The 25055-nt window shown below is 41.8% G+C and overlaps 1 protein-coding gene across 1 annotated transcript in view; it reads left to right on the plus strand.

The window, feature by feature from the left end:
- The window catches only part of CRB1 (crumbs 1, cell polarity complex component), a 195294-nt gene that overhangs the window by 58720 nt on the left and 111519 nt on the right, over window positions 1-25055 (plus strand). Inside the window, exons 3-5 of the mRNA XM_021064482.1 lie at window positions 6279-6474; window positions 9986-10125; window positions 15671-15847. Coding sequence (XP_020920141.1) covers window positions 6279-6474; window positions 9986-10125; window positions 15671-15847 — 513 coding nt within the window. The remainder of the gene's footprint in view (window positions 1-6278; window positions 6475-9985; window positions 10126-15670; window positions 15848-25055) is intronic.

Consider the following 25055-nt stretch of genomic DNA (forward strand, 5'->3'; position numbering starts at 1 on the left):
TAAAAACTGCTTCCTGGTTTCCATGAGGCTATGGTCACCTGCTTCTCCATCTATGATCTCTTCTCCAACACAAACAAAAAAGCTTAATTTTTCTCCAGTGTACCTTGAATTCCTTGCTCTTTGCTAGAACTTGGCATTTTTTGGATGGAACCACTTTGCACACAGCCCTTCTGCAAGGGGTCCTCTGCCCTTGACGGATGAGGTCCAGGAGGGAGCTGGGCTTTCTCACTAAGCCCACTGCTCCTGAAAGACCACCGTTTGGTTCATGACTCACTTCCCACGCACACCACTCTCTTCCCTGCCGTGTAAGTCGTTAATTGACATAATCCTGGCTCAACCACTTTCTAACGTTTTTGATCTGGTTCAAATTTCTTAATTTCTCTGGGCTTTAATCCCACCCTTAAGAAAATGGGCATCATGGAGTTCCCGTCGTGGCGCAGCAGAAATGAATCTGGCCAGCATCCATGAGGTTGCAGGTTCGATCCCTGGCCTCCCTCAGTGGGTTAACTGTGAGCTGTGGTGTAGGTCTCAGACTCATCTTGGATCCTGCGTTGCTTTGGCTGTGGCATAGGCCGGCAGCTGTAGCTCCTATTCGACCCCTAGCCTGGGGAACCTCCATATGCTGTGGGTGCGGCCCTAAAAAGCAAAAAAAAAAAAAAAAAAGAAAAAAGAAAAGGGAGGGGGGCCATCGTAATAGTGCCTCGTGAATAATTTTTGACAGTTAAAGTCAAATCATGTACTTAAAATGTGTAGCATAGTACTTGCTGTGAAATAAGCTCTCAATGAATATCAGTTATTATCATTAATAACAGGCAATGATCTTTGCCTTCAAAGCAGTTGTGGGAGGTAAGCAAGTAACAAATAAATAAAATAAAATGATGTAAAGGCTGTGAAAACACAAGAGGTTGGAATCAGTAAGGAAATCAGGGAAGACTTCACTGAGGATGGTTTGTTTTCACCGAAGTCTTAAAGGATGATTCGCCAGGTGGAAGGTGGGAAAGAATTCTGTAGAGAGAAAGAGAGAGAGAAGGAGAGAGAGGGAGAGACAGAGAAGGAGAGAGACAGAGTGAGAGAGGGAGAGACAGAGAGAGGGAGAGAAGGAGAGAGAGACAGAGAAAGAGACAGAGACAGAGAGACAGAGACAGAGGGAGAGCTCAGTGTGTCCCAACTTACGGGAAGGGGGAGGCATGTGGTGGGTTTGAGAAAAAGCAGATGGTTTGATAGAATTGTCACATGGAGGGATGATAGAATTGCCTGGGAAATGAACTTAGAAATATTTCAAAGGTTTTTAGATGCCAAATAAGAAATATCTGATTTATCCAAAACCCACTAGGAGCTGTTGCAGAATTTTAGAATTTCCAAACTTTTAGGATTTCTTGTGATGTCTTCTTATTTTCAGTGCCTTCCATCTCTCCTCCGTTCTAGCCCTATGGTGACACAGGTTCGAGTTAGATCTGACATCTTTCCAAACTGCTTTACCATCAAACTTGTCACCACCACCCGAGCTTCTCATTTCCTTGCTTCTGTTGATATCTTACTTGGTCTTTAGCAGAATCTCCGTCTCCTGGCCTCTCCACACTCAGACTGTGTATCCCTCCTGCCCTGTCTTGAAGTCGCCCTAATACTCCTGGGTTGACGGGGAACTGTTTTGCTGACGTGCCTCTGTTATCTCCACACTTCCTTCTCCTTGACCTGCAATTAATATTTTGCAGCTTTCCAGTCCTGAAAAGCCCCATTCCCCACTTTCTTTTCTCCTGATTTAAAGGCCATGGATCCACCTCAGATATTGATTATCTAATTGTAGTTACACATTTACAGTTGTTGAGCAGGCATTTGTATGTCAGTTGTAGATTTTTAAGTCATATTTTACTATAGCGGCTGCTCCAAAACTTTCTGGTTTCTAACTCCTATACTCTCAGCACCACATCTGTATTTAACTGAGATCGAAGCTGTTCCCAATTCCCTTGCCGAGGTGTCTTTGCTTCCAATTACTTTTCAAAAAACTTTAAATTCTACCTACTCTGAGACACTGAGGAAGGAAAACAGGAAAGAAGAAATGACTGTAGATGATACCTACCATTCACTGACCATTAACTATACCAGCCAGCAGTGGACAGCAGAGCCTGGTCCTGGGTGGCCTGTCTATACAAAACAGGTTCTTTCTGCACTTCTGCGTGAATGGCAGAGGCCGGGGGGGAAAGAAGGAACGTAAAAGTAGCAGGTGCAATTTTTTACAACTCTGTAACAACATTTATTTACTTTTTTTTTGGTCTTTTTACTATTTCTTTGGGAGGTTCCCAGGCTAGGGGTCGAATCGGAGCTGTAACCACCGGCCTACACCAGAGCCACAGCAACGCGGGATCCGAGCCGTGTCTGCAACCTACACCACAGCTCATGGCAACGCCGGATCGTTAACCCACTGAGCAAGGCCAGGGACCGAACCCGCAACCTCATGGTTCCTAGTCGGATTCGTTAACCACTAAGCCACGACGGGAACTCCTGTAACAACATTTTAGAAGAGTAATGGTGTCACTTGTAGGAGAGAGCAGCTGGCTCTCTGACTGTCAGGAATGAATGCTTTGACATTTAGTCACCTATGTTTATGTAGAGATGCCCCTGTGGACATTAGCACAGAATTACTGAGTCTTAATGAGTCACCAAAGCTAATTAAGTCAGAGATTTGTTTGTTTGTTTTTTGGTTTTGTTTTTTCCCTGCCCTGTACATTTTTTGGGTGCAGAGTTCCCCTTATTTATGTGTGTGTGTTTTTTTCCCTGACACTTTCTATTTACTTTTGCTTCACACAGAATTATAAACCAGTTCCAACAGATTCCTGGATTGATTTTTGTGAAGGAATTTTGCAGTTATGAATTTCCCATCTCTTAGACAGTCGGCTGCTTCTCAGTCACTGCATTCAATTTCGGTTGCTACGTAGCGTTGTAATGACATGGCACCAGACTTAGTGACCCTAGTCATGAAATGTTTCCAGATAGACTGGACCACACTGTTTAAGCATATTGTCAAAGGTCGGTTAATTGTCTCTATTTAATGGCTGTATGCCTGTAACAGGAAACATGCAAATGAAAACTGAAAATCATAGTTAGTTTTCCAGATGTTTTATCTATGAAACCAGGCATCTGGAAATAGGAAAACATCTGGATGACTGACTCCTCTTATCACTGTTCACGCAGCTATTTTGGCATCACGCAGACACAGACCAAATCGCTTTTCTCCCTTATCAGTAATAATGAAAAACCGCAGTAAGAATCACATTGTCGGAGTTCCCGCTGAGGTGCAGGGGGTTGATGATCCAACGTTGTCTCTGTGGCAGCACAGGTTCCATCCTTGGCCCAGTGCAGCAGCTGTGGCAAAGGTTGGAGTTTCGGCTCGGATTCCATCCCTGGCCCAGGAACTTCCATTTGCTGCCAGTGTGGCTGGAAAAAAAAAAAAAGAATCATGTTATTAATATTAAGAGTAACACAAACAAATCAGATTAACTCCAAAGTAAATAGTTGTTTGAACTGAAATTGTATTTAAGCTATGAAACACGCTCTCATACATGTATCAGGATCTCTAAAGTGTTTGAATGACGTTGTTATAAATGGAGCTGCGGTATCTAAAATAATGGCTTTTCTTGTATTTCTTAAGCATGAGGAAGTAATCTGGGTATGAAACAGATGAATCGATGAATTTTGCAGAGTGATGAAATAAAATTTAGAGATGCATTAGTAAGTTTTAAACCACTGATTTGATTTTATATGTCATTAGTGTTCAGCAAATAGAGATGACTAAAATGCCAAAGGATATAACACCAAGGCATCGTGGAAAGGTGGATTGGGAGTTCCCGTCATAGGTCAGCGGTTAATGAACTCAATTAATATCCATGAGGACGCAGGTTCGATCCCTGGCCTTGCTCAGTGGATTAAGGATCTGGCGTTGCTGTGAGCTGTGGTGTAGGTTGCCGATGAAGCTCGGATCTGCGTTGCTGTGGTGTAGGCCAGAGGCTACAGCTCCGATTCGACCCCTAGCCTGGGAACCTCCACATGCCACAGGTATGGCCCTAAAAAGACAAAAAAACAAAAAACAAAAAACTAAAAGGTGGATTGACTAGAGCAGACAGGAATGGCAGAACTGTCATGTACTAGCTGGGGGACATGGGCGCGTAGGGGTACCTTAAATAGGTTGGAATGGAATAAAAGAACGTGTGTGAAATCACCCCCCCACACACATATGGTGGGCATTTATGGAGTGCCAGGTGCCCTCTGCTCAGGGAGCATCACGGAAATGCCCACAGATGGATCACTTCACCCATGAGCAGAGCGCTCTGCTTAGTCCTGACGGATCAAGGTCATTTTAATATGGAATACAAACACGTACATAGTTTTAGTTGCTCCATATGTTTTTAAAATAATTACATAAAACATTTAAAAAAGAAGGTGTCATTTTTGTCTTTCATACATTCTTGAAAAGTAAAAAGAGGTCTCTGTTATTGGCTTGTCTTATGTGGCTTACATAAAGATACCAAAGCCCTGCTGAAAAGCTGCTTCAGAGACGGAACAAGAACACCAGTCTCCCCCAGACAGTGCAATGTTCTGTGCCTTGACCTTCCTGATACCAAGTATAACGGATATGGAAAATCTCATTCGCAGACTGTGTGAGAAGTAGCCAGGCCTCAAAGGGCAAAGACCTTTTCCTACCACCGACACTATTCCACGACTTTCCATCTTTACTCATATATGATGGATGTTCTTTTTCTTCTCAAAAACCAGTCAAATTTGACAGCTGGCAGCCCTTTTCACTTCAGTGTTTGTAGCATCTAGTCACAGTTGTAAATGCAGGCGGATTAGACTATCTTAGTGGGTTTTCCATCAGGAGAAGGGGCGCAAAAGCATTCAAACTACTAAAAACCTCTGAGTTATTTGAGAAGTCCTCAATATTATTTTAATGCATAACTTATTATCCTGGGTTATAGGCATAGGAATAAAGATGGACAAACATAGATAGTTCCCCTTTGGTGTCTTAAAACCTGTATGCAAATTTATTGTGTCTCAAATAGTATTTTGACAGATTCATTAGGGTAGTTCGCTAACTTAATATGACCACTTTTTTAACTCCTAAACTTAATTTGCTTAGTGAATAATCTTCATCTACTATTTTGAGGAGGTGTGGAATAGAGATTTTTTTTTAAAATGTAATGTTTCCTTAAAATGAAGTAGCTTCTGGAGTTCCCGTTGTGGCGCAGCAGAAACTTGTATCAGTGAGGATGCACGTTCGATGCCTGGCCCTGCTCAGTGGGTTAAGGCTCCAGTGCTATGATCTGTGGTGTAGGTTGCAGATGTGGCTCGGATCCCACATTACTATGGCTGTGGTGTAGGCCAGCAGCTGCGGCTCCAATTCAACCCTTAGCCTGGGAACTTCCATATACCTCAGGTTCAGTCCTTCAAACAAACAAACAAACAAACAAACAAACAGAAGTATCTTCTAATAAAACCACTAATTGCACTGAGTTTAAGCCACAAACTGATTTTCTATTAAGAGTATTTTACAACACTATAGAAAATTAAAATTCTGACGCGTCTTTGCCAAAGAAACAGTTAAGGAAACAATTGTATGTCATATATGTACAATAAACGTTGTGTAGAAAGAACAAGTTTTTTTTTTGTTTTTTGTTTTTTTTTCCTCTAGGAAACACTTCGTATATACCCAATGCTATCATAAGGGCTTTAGACATTGTAATTGTAATAATTACCCATAGGTTCATTTCAGCCATGGCCCCCATTTTTCTGGTGAGGCAACAGAACAGAGACAGGTTAAGGATGGTTAAGGCACTTCTTCAAGGTCACACAGCTATGGAGGCTGGGCCAAGATCGCAACCTGGGCCGTGTGGCTTTGGAGTCACTTACTTACCTACTGCTCTATATGGTGCCTAATGAAACTAGGTATTTAAAAATAATTTAAAGACATCGGCCTGCCCCTTTCAGGCTTCCAACAAAAGTACAGTAAACAATACCTTGGTTCTAAAAATGATTTGTTTGCAGGGACTGAAAAGCCACAAGCTGTTGTAGGCAATAGTTCTTTGTAGGTAACAGCTGTTCTGCTTTGTGCAGCTTCCCACACACGGGCCAGAAAGTTAGTGCCAATTACAATTAAGGAGGCAAATTATTTTGGGCAGCATCACATTTGACAAGAGCTTTGGTACATAAAGCATTGGCAGAGAGCGCACATATTAACACTTTGCTAAAACTTTTCTTTTTTCCTGTGCTGACTTTCTTTCAAAAAGGCGTGAACTGTGAATTGGAAGTTGAGGAATGCTGGTCCCAGCCCTGCCTAAATGGTGCGACTTGTCGGGATGCCGCGGGGTCTTATGCCTGTGACTGTGCCCCCGGATTCCTAGGCGACCGCTGTGAACTTGACACTGATGAGTGTGCCAGTGGGCCGTGTCTCCATGGAGGGCTGTGCATGGATGGAGCCAACAGGTGTGTTTTCTCCTACAAGAGACCTCACCGTGCTGAATCTGGAGATCTTGCATCCCTGGCTTAACACTGTCGTGTTGCTTTATACTCTAAATGAGGAAAAGTTACACCATTCAGGTTTTACCAGAAAATACATCCTTCAGGAGTTCCGGTCGTGGCTCAGCAGAAATGAACCCAACTAGCATCCATGAGGACGCAGGTTCGATCCCTGGCCTCACTCAGTGGGTTAAGGATTTGGCATTGCCATGAACTGTGGTGTAGGTCGCAGATGTGGCTTGGATCCCGCATTGCTGTGGCTGTGGTGTAGGCCAGCAGCTATAGCTCCGATTCGACTCATAGCCTGGGAACCTCCATATGCCACGAGTACAGCTATAAAAAGACAAAAAAAAAAAAAAAAAAAATCCTTCAGAGGTCATCTGTCTCAAGAGGGAACATTTTCCAAGTCACTCATAAAAAATATAGAGCTCCTTCTGTTTTGCTAAGTGCCAGCTTTCCAAATCCATGAAACAGAGGGAATCTCTTTTCCCTATGTCTGATACAAAAACAGAGAAATTATTCTAAATGTGAATATAAGATTGTATATATAATAACAAGCATATAAGTCAAGTGATGAAAAATAAATCCTTTAGGAATTTTATCTAAACAATGTTGGACAGGGCAGTGATATTAAACTAATTGCATCTTGAATTTCTAGGTGTTTGGGGAATTGGGTGTATACTTTTGAGATAGCAGAATGGTGAGAAGTAGCCATGTAATTCTGCTTTTCAGTAAAAACAAAACAAAAAAGGAGTTCCCATCGTGGCACAGCGGAAACGAATCTGACTATCATCCATGAGGTTGCGGGTTCAATCTCTGGCTTCGTTCAGTGGGTTAAGGATCTGGCGTTGCTGTGAGCTGTGGTGTAGGTTGCAGACTCCAGCTTGGATCCTGCGTGGCTGTGGCTGTGGCATAGGCTGGCGGCTACAGCTCCGATTGGACCCCTAGCCTGGGAACCTCCATATGCTGTGGATGCAGCCCTCAAAAAGACAAAAAACAAGCAGACAAAAACAAACCAAAAAAAACCCCATAATAAATTACACTTTAATATGATGCATATAATAAATTGGAGTGATAGTAGTTGAATTCATATAAATATTTTTAAAAGAACTCTCTAATGCTTACCTAAACCACGAGTATTGCGTTATCAAACACATAACAACTTTTAGCAGCATTAGTACTTAGCAGTGTCCTGATGGATGCTTTAGCAGCGCAATGGAAAGCAAGGTGGGAGTTAAAGCTCCCCCTTCACGACAAGGAGTTTAAAGTTCAGGTAAGAAAGGTGACCTCCACAAGTTCACCCAGTTAATTCTTTACAAAAGGAGGACTGCAGTCCAGTTTTCCTCTATTTAATAAATACCGTATAATTTATCCCCAATCTAAATGTCACAGTGAATCAGACTCAAAAGGGAAGCAGCAAAAGGCACATGTGCTTCAAATATACCCAGGAAAATAATGTAATTTTTAAATAGAGCAATGCAGGGGAATGTTCCCTTTTTTTTTTTTTGAACATTTCTTTTGTAAATGATAATGCATCACATTTAATCATATTTCAGACCTTGCCTCTGACTGTCACTTACACCCAGATTGTTCTCCCGAGGCATGAATTTTCATTCCTGGAGACAGGTCACGGGGCCACATGTAGGCAGACAGACCCGAATGGCGGTTTCCACATAGGTGCTACAGAGGAGAAGCGGAGGCTCTCCTGGCCATGCCTTACTATTTCCAGATAGCATCTGGACAGAAATTACAAGGTTTTATTTTATTTTATTTTATTTTTATTTTTATTTTTTTTTTGTGTGTGTGTGTGTATTTTTAGGACCGCAGGTGCAGCATATGGAAGTTCCCAGTCTAGGGGTCAGATCGGAGTTACAGCTGCCAGCCTATGCCAGAGCCACAGCAATGCAGGATCTGAGCTGCATCTGCGACCTGTAGCGCAGCTCGTGGCAATGCCGGATCCTGAACCCACTGAGTGAGGCCAGGGATCAAACCGTAGTCCTCATGGATCCTAGTCACATTTGTTTCCACTGAGCCACAACAGGAACTCCTTACAAGGCAGTTTTGATGCCTCTGGAAACACAAACAGAACAAGGCTGAAACCTCTCCAGCTTTCCTCTCTCCACCTGACACATGCCACGAATGATTTTTCTGTTGTATCCATCTCCCTCTTATTACCTACATTTATTTTGAGAAGATCATCACAAGGTCAGCAGGTGCAACTGGACCTTATTTTCCCACCACCAAAAAGTCACACATCTGCTTCAGGGTATGTGGGTAAATCCGAAACTATACCTCATGAAGGGTTCTCGCAGACAAAGACAGACGCACATGGAGACTCTGATTCCGTGAATTCAGGTCCCCTCACCAGCCTTGAGTACAGGGCTCTTGTCTCTCATGTCTTGCACATCATAGACTTTTTTGGTAGGTATTTTTACTTAAAGAAATGGAACAGTGAACCGAAGATTTCTAGCTAGAGAAGGTACGTATACAAATTTTAGTCCCATATATTTGCTAATATTTCCGTTTCCTTAGTGAAATGTTAAATGTCTGTGTTGGTGGTAAACAGACACACAGCCGTGGTGAATAGGACTGTTACTCTTTATGAAATTGTTAGGTATCCTTCCCTCCAGACACTCACGTCATCTAAGCTGAGTGTGTCCGCCCATGTTTTTGCAATACGAGATCTTTAAGATTTATTTATTTATTTATTTGTCTTTTTGCCTTTTCTAGGGCCGCTTCCTGCGGCATATGGAGGTTCCCAGGCCAGGGGTCTCATCGGAGCTGTAGCCACCAGCCTACGCCAGAGCCACAGCAACGCGGGATCCGAGCCGCATCTGCAACTTACACCACAGCTCACGGCACTGCCAGATCCTTAACTCACTGAGCGAGGCCAGGGACCGAACCCGCAACCTCATGGTTCCTAGTCGGATTCGTTAACCACTGAGCCACGACGGGAACTCCGAGGGGAGGCCATTTATTTTATTTATTTATTTTTTTTGTCTTTTGTCTTTTTTTTTTGTTGTTGTTGTTATTGTTGCTATTTCTTGGGCCGCTCCCGCGGCATATGGAGGTTCCCAGGCTAGGGGTTGAATCGGAGCTGTAGCCACCGGCCTACGCCAGAGCCACAGCAACTCGGGATCCGAGCCGCGTCTGCAACCTACACCACAGCTCACGGCAACGCCGGATCGTTAACCCACTGAGCAAGGGCAGGGACCGAACCCGCAACCTCATGGTTCCTAGTCGGATTCATTAACCACTGCGCCACGACGGGAACTCCCGCCATAAAATTTAAAATATGATAATGTGGACACACACGATGCTTTCAGACTTACTTGCAGAGAGAATTCCTCAAGGTTTCTGCTAAGTATTAAAACCATGACATGGGTGTGGGGTTGATGGACAGGTGAAGAGGCAGGAAGAGGATGTCTGATCTCCCTGTGACTGAGAGCTGATGTGAAAATTTCATTTTACTCTCCAGCTACAGCTGTAACTGCACTGGGAGTGGGTTCACAGGGACACGTTGTGAGACCCTGATGCTTCCGTGTTGGTCAAAACCCTGTCACAATAATGCCACATGTGAGGATGGTACTGACAATTACACCTGTCACTGCTGGCCTGGTAAGTGACAAAATATCTTCCGTCATTTCTTTTTCGCTTAGAAATAGGAACAGATCGCTCCTAGCGAATAGAAACTGAACATTCTTGTGGCTCAAGCGTTCAAACCAACTCTTTCTTCTGGTTTTCATTGCTTAACGATATTCTTCAGTGCTCAAACATATCTACTGCTACACTCTGCCTGGTCTCAGGTCGTTTACCAAACTGCCCAATGATCAGAATCTTCTAGAAGAAACAGGGGGCGGGGGGGGGCGGAAATCAAGGGAAGGTTCCATTTTGGCATGGTCTTGGTGGAGAAAAATTCCTTAGAACATCCTCTGAGATGTTTTCTTTGCCACCTAGAATATATTAAACCCCACGAAGCACCATTATTATCCTAAGTGCTCGTGTTGTAATTCATGGGGCCAGTCAACACGATCCTGAGGCTTCCCATAGGGGGTGTAGAATGATATTCCAGAAATGGGAGTATGCTCCTAGCCCTTTATAATGTAAAAGGAAATACGAGTTAAACGGATAGAAACCATAACTAAAATTTACACTTAAAAGGGGATTAGGCTCGAGTGTAGCGATGATCCCAGAATCAGTAGGAAACTGTATGTAACACTTGAATCAACAGGCCACCCAAAAATATTGGTGTTAATTCTGGCACGCAACCTGCTTATTGCCACCTAGTTCTCACTGGGATTTTATTTCTAGAAACAAAAGAGCATTTCATCTCTCTTCTTTCTTGATTCACTGGAAAAAAAACTGATTGAACTGGTGATTGTTTAAAATCTAGTTGTTGGAGTTCCCGTTGTGGCTCAGCGGTAATGAACCCGACGAGCATCCATGAGGATGCAAGTTTGATCCCTGGCCTCGCTCAGTGGGTTAAGGATCCGGCATGGTGGTGAGCTGTGGTGTAGGTCGCAGACGCAGCTCAGATCCTGTGCTTCTGTGGCTGTGGTGTAGGGCGGCAGCTGTAGCTCTGATTCGACCCCTAGTCTGGGAACTTCCATATGCTGCAGGTGCGGCCCTAAAAAAAAAGAAGAAGAAAAGGAGGAGGAAGAATATCCACCTTCATAGTTTTGTGGAGATAAACCAGCAATAGAAGAAACTCCCAGCTCAGCCTAGACCATAGTGAGCACTCAATAAATTCAACTAGATACCCAAATTAGGAGACTGACCATTCTAGACCCTGTGGCGAGCATGTAGTAGAAGCTCATTAGTTATTTAAGGATAGAGGAGAGGAAGGAAAGGAAGAAAAGGCAGCAGGCACACGTGGAAGAGAGCTTGTCTGTGGAACTTCGAGTGATTCTTCAGGTGCCGGACCACACAGGGCTGTCGGCAGAGGGAAGCGGCTCAGGGGAAGATGAGCCCAAAGCTGGATCACAGCACCGTTTTTCTGCCCTGCAGACCGTGGGGCGAAGCAGTGACATAACCTGACCTGTTCATTTAAAACTCGAGTGGAAGATGATTGGGAGAAATAAGGCTAAAGGCAGGGGATCCAGTGAAAGAGTTCTGCAGTCATGTAACAGGAGGTAAACCAGTTGGCCAGAACAAGCACAACAGTGGTTAGGGTGGAGATGAGGGGATGGGAGGCCATGAGAGCCCCCAAGGAGGTGAAAGTGATGTGCAGATTGAGAGAGGGCCCTGGATTTAGGACAGCTCTGCTTCGGAGTTGCTTTCGTCCCTGGATCGATGGCGATGTTGCCTAGAGAGAAAACTCAGAAAGTCTCTGTGCCCAATTCTCAAGATGTCTGTAAAGAGAAGGTTTAACACTATAAGCTACTTGGTGTCTAAGAAAAGGAGACTGTCCCTTTGGAGCATGAGACCACTGCCACTGGGCCACACAACGGCAAGACCCTGCGGCTGTCGTTGCCCAGAGTCCTCCTTTCAAGAGCAATTAATTATAGGCAGTGCCAGTTATCTTAAATGCTTCTCTTAGAAATTTCCTTGTTACCCAGAAAAGATTGATTTTTTTTTTTAAAACTACCCACAATTTAAGCACCCTGGGGTCTTGATTCAGCATCATATTGTTTCTTTGCACAGAGTTTTATAGAAAAACTTGTTAAAACTATTGAATGTAGCCTTGACTGAAGAAATCTATTTATATACGTGGGTAAAGAGAAGAGCAAACAAAATCCCCACAGGGCCCCAGTGGCGGGGACGGGACTGGTAACACCATAAATCAGAGACATCCTAATGTTTAGGGTAGGAATGAGATAATGCATGGGCCAGAAAGCAGAAAGGATTGATGAAGGTTGTAATTTGTTTCCTGACCTGGCCTCTGTATGAGTCTGGAAACTTAGAATGAGAAGAAAACTGAAAAGAGTCAGAACTTTCCAAAGTTGACTGTAGCACAACTAATACCTGTTTATAAAAATCTGTTGTGAAAACCATTATTTAGTGAATATTTGTAGATCCTTAAGTATGAAATAAAAGGTCTTTGAAAGCAGACACTCAGTTGGAGGGTTCTTGGAGGGAGAGGGACGACCCCTGCAAGGATTGTGCACCCTTGATCTGACATGTGCTTCTAGTTTCCTTTTTCAGCTCTAAGTCTCTTCTTCAGATGGTTGAGAGAGACTCCTGGGGTCAAATGTGACAAAAGTATTATTATTGCCCAGTCATAAGAATGTATGTTGTGGTTATTTTGACATAGGACCCCATTCGGCTTTTGATTAAAATTACAAAATGAGTGATGACATCATATTCACATTATATACCTATTAAGAGTTAGTCATTTCTCCAGTTTATTTCCCAAGTGGGATTATAAGCTAAGTTATTGATTCGGGAATTCCCGTCATGGCACAGCAGAAACGAATCCGACTATGAACCGTGAGGTTGCAGGTTCGATCCCTGGCCTCGCTCAGCGGGTCAAGGATCTGGCGTTGCCGTGAGCTGTGGTGTAGGTCGCAGACGCGGCTCGGATCCCACATTGCTGTGGCTCTGGTGTAGGCCGGCAGCTACAGTTCCGATTCGACCCCTAGCCTGGGAACCTCCCTATGCCTTGGGTGTGGCCCTAAAAAGACAAGAGACAAAAAAATAATAATAATAAAAAAATAAATTATTGATTAGAACTATTTGAATCTCATTCAGGCCTTGATTGAAGGTCTGCCACTCAGGCGTTGCTCCGTCCTGGATTGGAGAATGAAAAATCACAGGCTTGCTTGTGGGGAGCTTACCGTCTGCCGATGGAGACACTATATAAATAAAGGAAAGCTATAGAAATAAATTGTAAAAGACAATTCTCAGAATAAGTACATAATAAAGATCATTACAAGACAAGGAAAGAAAAGAACTGGGTGTATGAGAGAAAACCAAAGGATCTTATTTAGATCTGTCCATGAGGAAAAGATATTCTGAGAAAGTAATAAAAGATCAAGTCTGACAACAGCTTTATTCAGGCACAGTCTTGGAAGAGGGTTTTCTAGAAGAGGGAACAGCGTGATAAAGGCCCTGGGGCAGAAAACACTCTAGGGCTAGGAATGCAGAGATGGGACTGGGGCCCGATAATAAAGGGCAGTTAGGTTAAGGATTTTAAATTTCATTGTGTGAAAAGTGAAGCCATCGAATAGTTTTCAAGGAAAGAAATATCACGATTGGATTCATGACTGTTACAGTTTGGGATTGTAAATGTTATTTTACAAATGTACCTCTCAGCCGTTAAGGGACATTACAGAGATCCCTAGTTGAAGGTGAAGTCGCTTGTGTTATAAGTCAAATTGTGTTCCTTTAAGAACTTGGGACACCTCTCTCACCATCTCACCAAACAGTTGGTGTTATCCTGGTCACACCCATCGGTATTATATTAGCATCTTACTGAATTGACATTTTTGGACTAGCACTCTACAGAGAATATGAATACTTGAAATCAATAAGAAAAATAATCTAATGTTAAAAGATATGATTAAGGAGAGCCCGTTGTGGTACAGCGGAAACGAATCGGACTGGGAACTATGAGGTTGCAGGTTTGATCCCTGGCCTCGCTCAGTAGGTTAAAGATCCAGCATTGCCGTGAGCTGTACTGTAGGTCGCAGATGTGGCTTGGATCCTGCATTGCTGTGCTTGTGGTGGAGGCCTGCAGCTGGAGCTCCGATTCAACCCCTAGCCTGGGAACCTCCATATGCTGCAGATGTGGCCCTAAAAAAAAAAAAGAAAGAAAAAGATATGATTAAAAAATCCCCCAAAACTGTTAAATTCAATAGTACCGGGGGTGGGGGGGGGAAATGTAAACCAAAACAAGATGATATGATTTTCTGTCTACTCCACTGCTAAAACACATTGTTTGGTGGGAGCAAATGTTGGCAAGGGTGTGGAGCCACACACGCTCTTATCCAGTGCCCGCAAGTATATAAATGGCACAGCTTCTCTAGAGGGGCTTACCAGCATCTATTAATTAAAAAATGTCCATAACCCGGAGTTCCCATCGTGGTTCAGTGGAAACGAATCTGACTAGTATCCATGAGGACAAAGGTTCGATCCCTGGCCTTGCTCAGTGGGTTAGGGATCCGGCATTGCCATGAGCTGTGGTGTAGGTCAGCAGCTACAGCTCCAATTTGAACCCTAGCCTGGGACCCTCCATATGCCTCGGGTGTGGCCCTAAAAAGGGCAAAAAAAATATTCACAACCTATAACCCAGAAATTACACTCCTCGGCAGAGATCCTAGTGTTAGATATTTGCACAAGCACACGTATAGAATGATATTCACTATGATATTGTTTGTAATAGCAAAAACGTGTGTAAACCCACTAAGGGGATGGAATGGTTAAATCATGGACATCCGTGTTATGGAATACGTGGCAACAGTTGAAAATAATGAGTTAGATCTATGTTACTAACATGGATAGGTTGTGCCAGGGAGTGAAAAAGGGAGGTTGCAGGACGCACGCAGTTCAATTCCAGTTGTGTTATCGCACACACAATTAATATAGACATGTATAGTTTTAACAGGTGCTCATGGACCTAAAACCAAAGAAATAGTTCTGATAGAGACTTGCTTTTATACTTGACATTTAAATGTTTTCTAAAGTAATAAATCATTCATGTTATCTTGTTTTTATTCTTGTCCTTGATAAAATGACCCAGCTAAAGCCATTCAAATACAAACAGTTTTTATTGTCTCACTGAGTGTTAGGAAGTAATCATTTATCTTTACTTTGAGTTTTAAGAGAAGAATTTAGGGTTGGCTCTAAGTGGGTACTGCTGACTCTACAGCTACTTTTTGGAAAAATATATCATTTTTTTTTTTTCGTGCTTAGCATTCAAACAATTGGAATATTTGAGGAATTGGAGGCTTATGTCCAGGGTAAGTCCAGGTTATCCTGAAGTTCCTTTTTATTTCAAGCCTTATTCGTCCAAGGTATTGGTCGATATTAAAGGAGGGACCTCATAGCTACTGTTGCTCCTATTCATGGAACCCTCTCTTGCCAGATCCCCTGTTGCAGCCCCTGGAGTGAGACCCAGCATCTGGTTAATTGGTGCCAGCCTTGGGGGCCAGGCTCCCTCAGGCACAGACTCTGTGGTTGAGGAGCTTGGACTCAGCAGCTTCTCTGAACGCTTATGCTGCAGGATACACGGGCGCCCAGTGTGAGAGCCACGTGGACACATGCAGCAGTAACCCCTGCCTGCCTGACGGGGAGTGCGTGGAGCTGTCCTCGGAACAAGGACGCCTGGTCCAGCCGCTCTCTCCATCCAGCCGCCCCGAAGCCTCAGGTTACATCTGTATCTGTCCTCCGGGACGCACAGGTGAGACCCAGGGCAGGGGAGGTGCCTTGACTTGGATCATTTCATGCTGGACTTTAGATGGCAGATCATACATTCAACCACATGGGGTATTAAGCGGGAAGACCTGTGCCCTCCTAACTCTTGCTGAGGGGCAGACAGTCCCCCTTGTGGGCCTGAAAAATAGCTCCTTTCACGTATCGACATTCCTCAAATCATGAGAAAAATGTTAAAAATAGGGATAGAAGAAATGGATGCAATGGGACTTATTTGTAGACATTATACTGGGAATTAGAAGCTGACTCAAATTCCTCACCTTATAAACAGAAAATGTTGGGATTTTTATGTTATTAAATTTTAGAATAATGTTCGATTTTATGCTATTCAAATTTGCTAAAAGAGTTAACGTACTTATATATATTTACCCTGAGAACTGTTATCTAGTTTCAAGTAATCATCCTCAGCTATTCTAGAGCTAAAGTTGTTCCACATATCAAATTTATTTTTTAAAAATTTTATTTATTTTATTTATTTGTTTAATTTTTAAAATGATTTTTATTTTTTCCATTACAGTTGGTTTACAGCGTTCTGTCAATTTTCTACTGTACAGCAAACTGACCCAGTCATTCATATATATAAATATATATATATATGCATATCATACATATTCTTTTTCTTACATTATCCTCCATCATGTTCCATCACAAGTGATGAGATGTAGTTCCCTGCGCTCTATGGCAGGATCTCATTGCTTATCCACTCCAAATGCAACAGTTTGCCTCTACTAACCCCAAGTCAAATTTACATGACTATCTTTTTCTATAACATTCTTACTCTAAAACCCAGAGGAAATTTGCAGTATGTTTCCCAATGAACCATTGTGTTTGTGTCTGCTCGCATTTCTGAAAAATTTTCAGAAGGTTGAAGACAGTCCTGTATTTGGTAATGAGTAGCAACTTACCTACACTTGCCTGAATGCCACTGAGAAAACTAATTGCAATCTAGATTTCTATCTTATTTCTTTCTCAATAGATTCCGTGATACCTAAGGAAAAGATTTCAGTTGTTATTGGGGATTTCTGAGAAAAGTAAATAAGGAGAAAGAAGAAAAAAGGGGGGGTTCTCTTTATGCCTCGTATTCCCTTTTGTTTAATGTCCCAGTTTTCAGGTGTAATGACCTTTGATTCATGACAGTATTTGCTGTAAGGCCGCTGTAGAAATTTCCTTATTCACTGCTCCCTCTGCCAAAATACAGGAGAACAGCCTCTCCACTGTCGATGGGAGGATAAGTATTATTTTTCTTGACTCGCTTCTAAATTGCATGCTTTTTCCCTTAACAAAAGGCATGCAAATAAATTTTTAAAAAGCATGAAATAAATCTTCTAATGCATCACATTTCCCAACAATATAAGAGGTTAGAAATCCTATAGGTAAAAGTAGATTCTAGAAGCATATGGATCTTTCTGGAATGTATTTATGAATTGACCCCACCTCTGGGATTATTTAAATTTTCTGTTTCTTTTTCTTACATTTCCTTGTTTTCCTTATTTCTTTCTGAATTGTTTGATCTTGGTAAAGCGAATGTATTTTTGTCAGCTACTTTAAATCCTTCTTGAAACAAGGTAAGGGAGTTATAAAATTTTTTTTCTTGGGTTTAGGGTTATCAAGAGGAGATTCTGTCAAAGTCAGAGGCCATTGCTAATGTTGCCTCATCAGATCAAAGAGCATGGTTGACCAGTGAATCTGTAGATCCAAATACAAGAGGCAGTGTCATGTTCCAGGGAAGTGTGTTGGCCTTGATTTTTGAAGAGCTGCCAAGAATGACTATAGGAACTAAGAAGTCCTGGCTGCCCCAAGGCTCTATGGCTTAAAGAAATTGCTTATTTTCCACCTGTGTGAATCCCAAAAATGGGTTCTCATAATCCGTTGTCCTTCAAATGGTGATTCAGGGTCACCATTTTTTTTTTCCATCTTAAAAATGTTGGAAGTTTCCAAGTTGACCATGTTCTTTCGCAGCAAGCCACTGGAGGAAGAAAGAAAACGGAGTGCACTACATCTAGAAAGTTTTTATGGCCCTGAAAGTGTTGACTAGGTCTTCTACTCGCATACCACTGGTCAAATTTAGTTTTACAACCACATTTAACTGCAACAGAGACTGAGAAATCCAGTTTGGGGGTGTACCTAAAATAAAAAGGTAACAGATTTCATGAACAGATACCCCCTTTGTCTTCTCTTTCTTTTGACATTTTCTTTGGCAAAGCAGAAGTTTTTAATTTTAGTGACATTTATCAATTATTATTTCCATGTTTCATGCCTTCAGTGTTCTATCTGAAAAGTCAACTTAAGGTTATCTAGGTTTTTCTGCCTTATTATCCTCTAGGTGTTTTGTAGTTTTGCATTTTATGCTTATGTCTGTGATCCCTTTTGAGTTAATTTTTGGGAAGGGGGTAAGGTCTGTGTCTAGATTCATTTTCTGTTTCTGACTGTTCAGTTGTTCCACCACGATTTATTGAAAAGATTGTCTTTGTTCCATTTAATTGCCTCTGCTCCTTTGTCAGTGACCAGTTGACTATATTTACATGAGTCTATTTCTGGGCCCTCTATTCTGTTTGATTTATTTATTCATCTGTTCTTTTGCCTATAGCACAGTGTCTTGATTACTGTCTTGAAATCTTTAAGTGACATAGTATAAATTCTCCAACCATGTTCTTCTCCTTCAATATTGTGTTGGCAATTCTGGGCCTTTTGCCTCTCCATAGAAACTTTAGAATCAGTTTGTTGACATCTATGTAATAACTTTTTAGGGTTTTGGTTGGGATTTCATTGAATTTACACACAACGTTGAGAAAAATCGACATCTTGACACTATTATCTACCTATCCATGAACATGGGATATTTCTCCATTTATTTAGTTCTTTAATATCTTTTATCAGACTTTTGTATTTTTCCTCATATGGATCTTACACTGACTTTGTTAGATTTATACCTAAATGTTTCATTTTTGGGTGCTAACATAAATGGTATTGTGTTGTTAATTTCAAATTCTGCTCATTCATTGCTGTTATGTAGGAAAGAAATTGACTTTTGCACACTAACTTTGTACCCTGCAATCTTGATGTAATTGTTTGTTAGTTCCAGGAGACTCTTTGTCAGTTTTTTCAGGTTTTCTACATAGATGATTGGGCTGCTGCCTCTTTAAGAATTAATATTTGCACAGTGTGCCTTTTTCTGTCCTTATATTTTCAACCTATTTGTCATTAAATTCAAAGGGAGTTTCTTGTAAATGGCATATTAAAAAGCATGTTATTGAGTCATAATTTTTTTTTTATTTCTCTGCCAGTCTCTGCATTTTAATTGATATGTGTAGACCTTTGAAATGTTAGGGTTGAACTCTGTCATTTTATTGTTTTCTGTTTGATTTCTTTGTTTCTCTCTTCTTGCCTTCCTGTGGGTTGCTTGACCATTTATTTAGGATTTCAACTTGGTTTATTTATAGTATTTTTAGATGGACTGTGTAGTTTTCAGAGCAGTTGTTCTGAGTATTATAATATACACACATGACTCATCACAGCCTATTGGGATTCACATTTTGCCATTTTTGCCCACTTCCATTTACCCTTTTATGTTTCCCCCCTTTCGAACATCACTGTCTTGAGAATCAGGTGGTAATATCATTCTTATTTCAATCATCCTATGTGATTTAGAAAACTCATGATGTGAAGGATGTTCTCTTGTAGTTCCTGCCCTCTCCATTGTTCTTTCGTTCTTTCTTTTGCCTCAAGAATCTCATGCTACCATTCTCTTTCTGTTTAAAGAACTCCCTTTAGCCTTTCCTTACAAGTGGGTGTGCTAGTGACAATCCTTTTAGTTTTTACTTATCTGAGAAAGTCTTTACTGCCTATCTATTCCTGAAGGATCATCTGTTGAATATAGAATTCATGGTTTACAATTCTTTTCTTTCAGCATTTGAAAAATTCTACCCCACTTCCTTCTGCACTCTATGATTTCAAATGAGAAATCTGCTGCCATTGAAATGGATGATCGCCTGTGGGCAGTGCATCCTTTCTCTGGCTGCTTGCAGAGAAAAAAATGTGGTAGTGATAACACCTTCAACTTTGTCTTTAGTTGTCAGAATTTTATTTATGACGTATCTTGGTGTCAATTTATTTTGGATTTTCCTATTTGGAATTCACTCAGCTTTTCGAATCTGTGGATTTATGTCTTTTGCCAAATTCAGGATGTCTTTAGCAAATTTTTCTTCAAATGCTCTTTCAGCCTTACTCTCTTTTCTGCTTCTGCAACTCCAGTAGCATAAGTTTGGGGTCTCTTGCTGTTTTTCCACCTGAGGTTCTGTTCATTTTTTTCCTCTCCTTTGTTTAGAATGGGTAAATTCTATTGATCTGTCCTCAAATTAACTAATGTTATCCTCTTTCATCTCCTCTCTACTATTGAGCCCATCCAGGGAATTGATTATTTCTCTTATTTTATTTTCTAGTTTTGTAATTTCCATTAAAAAATTTCTTTTCCATTATAGCTGCTTTACAGTGTTCTGTCAAATTTCTACTATACGGCAAACTGACCCAGTCACACATTCATAAATACATTCTTTTTTCTCACATTATCATGCTCCATCACAAGTGACTAGATATAGTTCCCAGTGCTATGCAGTGGGGTCTCATTGCTTATCCATTCCAAAGGCAATAGTTTGCATCTGTTAACCCCAAATTCCCTATCCATTCCACTCCTTCTCCCTTATAATTTCCATTTTCATAGCATGTAATTCTTCGTTGATATTTTCTAATTTTCCTTTTATCTCAAGAGAATTTGTAATTGCTTATGAAGTCGTTTTATGAGGGTTACTTTAAATCCGTGTTGGATAATTCCAATATCTGATTCAGCTCAGATTGAGTTGATGACCAACTCAAGTTGTGGTTTTCCTTATTCTTGGTACGATGGGTGATTTTCAGCTGGGACATTTTGGATGTTACATTAGGATGCTTTTAGTCTTATTGGAATTTTTGAAATTTTAGCAGGCAATCACCTTTTTAGTTTTGGCTAACAGGTCTTGGCTTACCTTTGTGAGCTCTGCAGGCCCGTGATCAGTTAGATTTCAGAGCTGTGGCTGTGTTAATTTGGTCTCCTTGGTTTATCTGGCACCCCTGTGGCTCCCACTGGTCTCTGCTCACGATATAAATAACACAGTTTACTTTTCGCAAGCAATGCATATTTGTGGTTTTATTACTTACTGGATTAAAATAAGATTTCCATCATGATGAAAAATGTAATTGAGTATAATGCATGTAATGACAGTGCTCCATTCAAAGAAACCATTAGAGTTGTTAAACTTTTCTGTTTTTAAAATTATAATTAAGGATATGTCTGTTACTCTTCACTACCTATATTTAGTGTAGGGTAAATTTGCATAGGTAATGCAACCATTTAGCTTCTTTTAATGTAAAAAGTGAAATATACCAGAGTAGAGATGAACTGAGAGTCCCAGAAGACAATACTCAGGGACAGAGAAATAAAGAGAGCTTAAAGCCATGGAAAATGAGAAATGGTGGAAACATGGGTTCAGGGAGGCAGAGAATCCCAAGGAGAGAGGCCAGGTCCCTCTGAAGGGGGGTTTGCTTTTAGCCGGGGTTTCTTCTGGAACTTTCAGTAAGTAAAGCAAGTTGAGCCCAGAGAAACCAAAAGTCTCATTCAGTGAGATAATTGAGAAAAATCCAAAGATCCATCTAGGAATTTTAAAGATTAGGCTTGAAACTTGGAAATTCATGGGTCTAGATGTAATAATGGTTAGTCTTCTCTAATTATCTCCAAAATATTCTTTGGCAAAATCTTCTCACACACTGCCATGGCCATTTCGTGCCTGTAGCTGCAAAGCTCAACTTGAAATGAGAATGGGGTGCATTATTAACACTCAGTTTAACATCTCTGCATTTATTTAAACCCATGTATTCTCAAAATTTTAATGGTAAACTGAATAAATCTATAGTTGAAGAAGGCCTGTAGTTAAATAACACTGTTTAGTCCAGTCTAGAACTGTAAATTATCCTTTTTTGTATGACCGTCCTTGACCTCTACTTGAAGGCATGTTGGCTCCTTCTTTCTGTCATGTTTTAACGTTTCACTTTAGGGCACTGGACTCAGTTCCAGGGGTATAATGTCGAAAATACATGGTCTCTTCCCAAAGGAAAGTGAAAGAGTGGGAGAAAAAAGATACACAGAAACACAGGACAGTGTGATAACCTCCACGGTGAAGCCATCAAAAGGTACAGCCAGAGAAGATGGGAGAGAAGACCTCTTTATGCTGTAGAATTTAGTGGAAATTTTAAGAATCCAAATGACTTGGTAAGTTAGCATTTTTTAAAATACACATGAGCATGTTACTTCCAGAAATTAAGAAAGGATCTCATGACCTGTGTGCTTACCCTTGAAGCAGCCTGTTCTGACCCACCCAGCTAAGTTGGAAACAATCCAGTCGTGTTTTTAATGTGAACACTTTGTTTCTGTTTATCAAAAGGCGATAATACCTTTAACAAGTTTGCCAACTGCTCAGAAGCCAAGTCCAATTTTCAGCTCTAAGTTCCACTCACCAGCTCCAATTAGCATTTGCGCCAACGGAGAGCAGCACCGTTGCTGGTCTCTGGAACGCATCGTTGCTGCCTCTGAGGCTGGGATTTTATCCGGCTTCACCCATCTGCTCCGTGCCGGGGAAGAACTGAGCAGTGCAGCAGGGGATCCTGTGAAGTCCTGGCTTCAAACCTCAGGCAGAAATCGTGGGGTTCTCAACAATAAACACCCCGATGAGAGCCACCTGGCAACGGGACTGCACATGGGGTCCCTTGTTCTCAGGCTCATCTGCCTCAAGCACAGTGTTGCTAAAAATGAAGTGCTCACTTTTTCTTAAAAGTTAAATCCTGTCATTCTACCTAAATGCAACGAAAATAGCCACACAGGGCCGAACATGTAACGTTGGAAGCTTCGTGCCTTTGTGAAGCAGCGAAGCAAGCATATGGGACAGTCAGCCCCTCCCACCTGCAGGGAAATTGTCCTTAGAATGTGTTCCTTTGCCGACTGTGTGTTTGAGGCTCACTGTTCTCAAAGAAGCGCTTTTACCCTGACTTACAGTTTCTAAGTAACCTGAACAGACATTAAATACACATCTAAAGCTGTAACGCTAAAAGAGCAGACTTCACTTATTTACTTAATAAGATGTTTATTCATGTTTGCAATAGGTTCATCCAGTTCCCTTCCCTTTGCTTTTCCTGTTGCCTGTAGATATCAATGTCAACAAAGCTCTTCCACGTGCTTTGAGCGCATTTCTGCTTGTCCCGCTTTCGGTTTTGCTCTCTTAGCTACAGCAATTAGGAAAGGTGTGCCAGCTCCTTAGATGCAGGTTGATGTTGAAAATCATGTTCATTAAGTGCCTGCTCCCTACTAGCCGCAAAGATGTTAATGGCCGTGTTTGGATCTAAGATGAAATGCAGACTAGATCAGTGACGGATGTGTCTGTGAGACCCTCGGGACAGAGACAGGTAACAGCGGCTTCACTGGCTGTGGCTGCTTTATTAGGTTAGCGCTATTGTGTTGACGTCACATCAACTAAACCAGGGAAAAGCTGTCACATGAAGAATCAGCAGACAGATGTCAATCTGCCAACGCAAGTATTCTGGCCAGTGTGTACTAGGAAAAGGAAACGGTTTTCTAAGACCAAAGAGTAACACCATTGTAAATTCTTCCCCAGGAAATTCACAATTAAATTCGCAACAATCCACAAGGTCATACCACTGTCTTGGTGACTTGGAGGACCTGAATGGTACATGTTCCTACCAGGATGCTATTTTTTTGTGTAAGACATGTGGGCTGCCACCATCTGAAAGACCTGTAAGGGAAGTAACATTGTCTAATAATAGCCAGGTGTGTGTTAGAGCAAGAATTTGAAGCAGCGTTCAGAGAAGAGGTTGAAGATGCTGGGAACTATGCTCATGGGAGACCACGCTGCAAGCCTTTGGGTGGCCTGGTCAGCTGCAGGTTTTTTTGCTTGTAATGATGGCCATCTGGACCATCATTTCTTGCTGCTCAAAATCCCCCAAAGTTTCTTGAAGCATGTTAATCATTAGGATTAAGAACAGCATTAGGAGTTCTCAGTGGTAACAAATCTGACTAGTGTCCATGAGGACATGGGTTTGATCCCTGGCCTCGCTCAGTGGGTTAGGGATCCGGTGTTGCTGTGAGCGTCGGTGTAGATTACAGATGCAGCTCGGATCCCGCATTGCTGTGGCTGTGGTGGAGGCCTGCAGCTGCAGCTCTGATTTGACCCATCGCCTGGGAACCTCCATATGCAGCAGGTGCAGCCCTAAAAAGATAAAAATAAGAAGAAAGGAAGAACACGAGTGACCTCCACCTCGCTGAATCAAAGACCATAGCTCTTTTACCAAAATCCACTGCTGTAGCTATTTATTCAGTCTTTCTCCTGCACCCCACCCCTCCATAACCACCTCCACCTATACATTTGTCTGAAGTTCACCTCAGCCTTGAGTAGCTCAGGTGCCAAGCCTTGGGAAAGCAGCCAAAATCTTAGATCAACCAAATCTCTTTCTAGGGAATTGGGTCTCTTTTTCCCTTGAAAGCTTTTGTTATTTCTGCTCTTGTTATAAACCAGCTCCCTTCCACCCCCTCTTCCCCTTCCTCGTCAGCACTTAAGCAATGATTCTTGCAAAGACTAAAATCTTAGTTGAGTATAACTTCTTCTAAAGTCCATCAGGGATACTCTCACCATGACTTACGAGTTGGTTACCTCGTTACCCACAGACTCCCAGCATCCAAAGGCTCTTCATCCAGTCTCTGATGCCAAAATGCTCTGTATGTTGCCTAATTTGACTGATTTCCCATCCTTTTGTGCTGAAGATCTCAAAATTTATTATGAACTCAATTACCACAATCTTTAACCTCTTTTTCAAACCTTTCTTCCCCTGCATGCTTTAGCTACACTCTAGCTATTTCCCAGGGTACTATTTCTTCTGCAACCCTCTCAGATGGTGGCCCAGTCTTAGAGGATCCTAATTTCTGTGGATGGAGCACCCCATTGAGTAAGTGGTTATAGTCAAAACTAGTTGAGTGGAGAAGAAAGTGTTTTTTTCTTCTGAAGGAATAACTGCCACATTTTCATGTACAACCAAAATGCTGCTGAGACCAAGTCAGCTGTGATCTCAAATATGTCATTCCC

This window comes from Sus scrofa, chromosome 10 (genome assembly GCF_000003025.6).
Source record: "Sus scrofa isolate TJ Tabasco breed Duroc chromosome 10, Sscrofa11.1, whole genome shotgun sequence".
NCBI lineage: Eukaryota > Metazoa > Chordata > Mammalia > Artiodactyla > Suidae > Sus > Sus scrofa.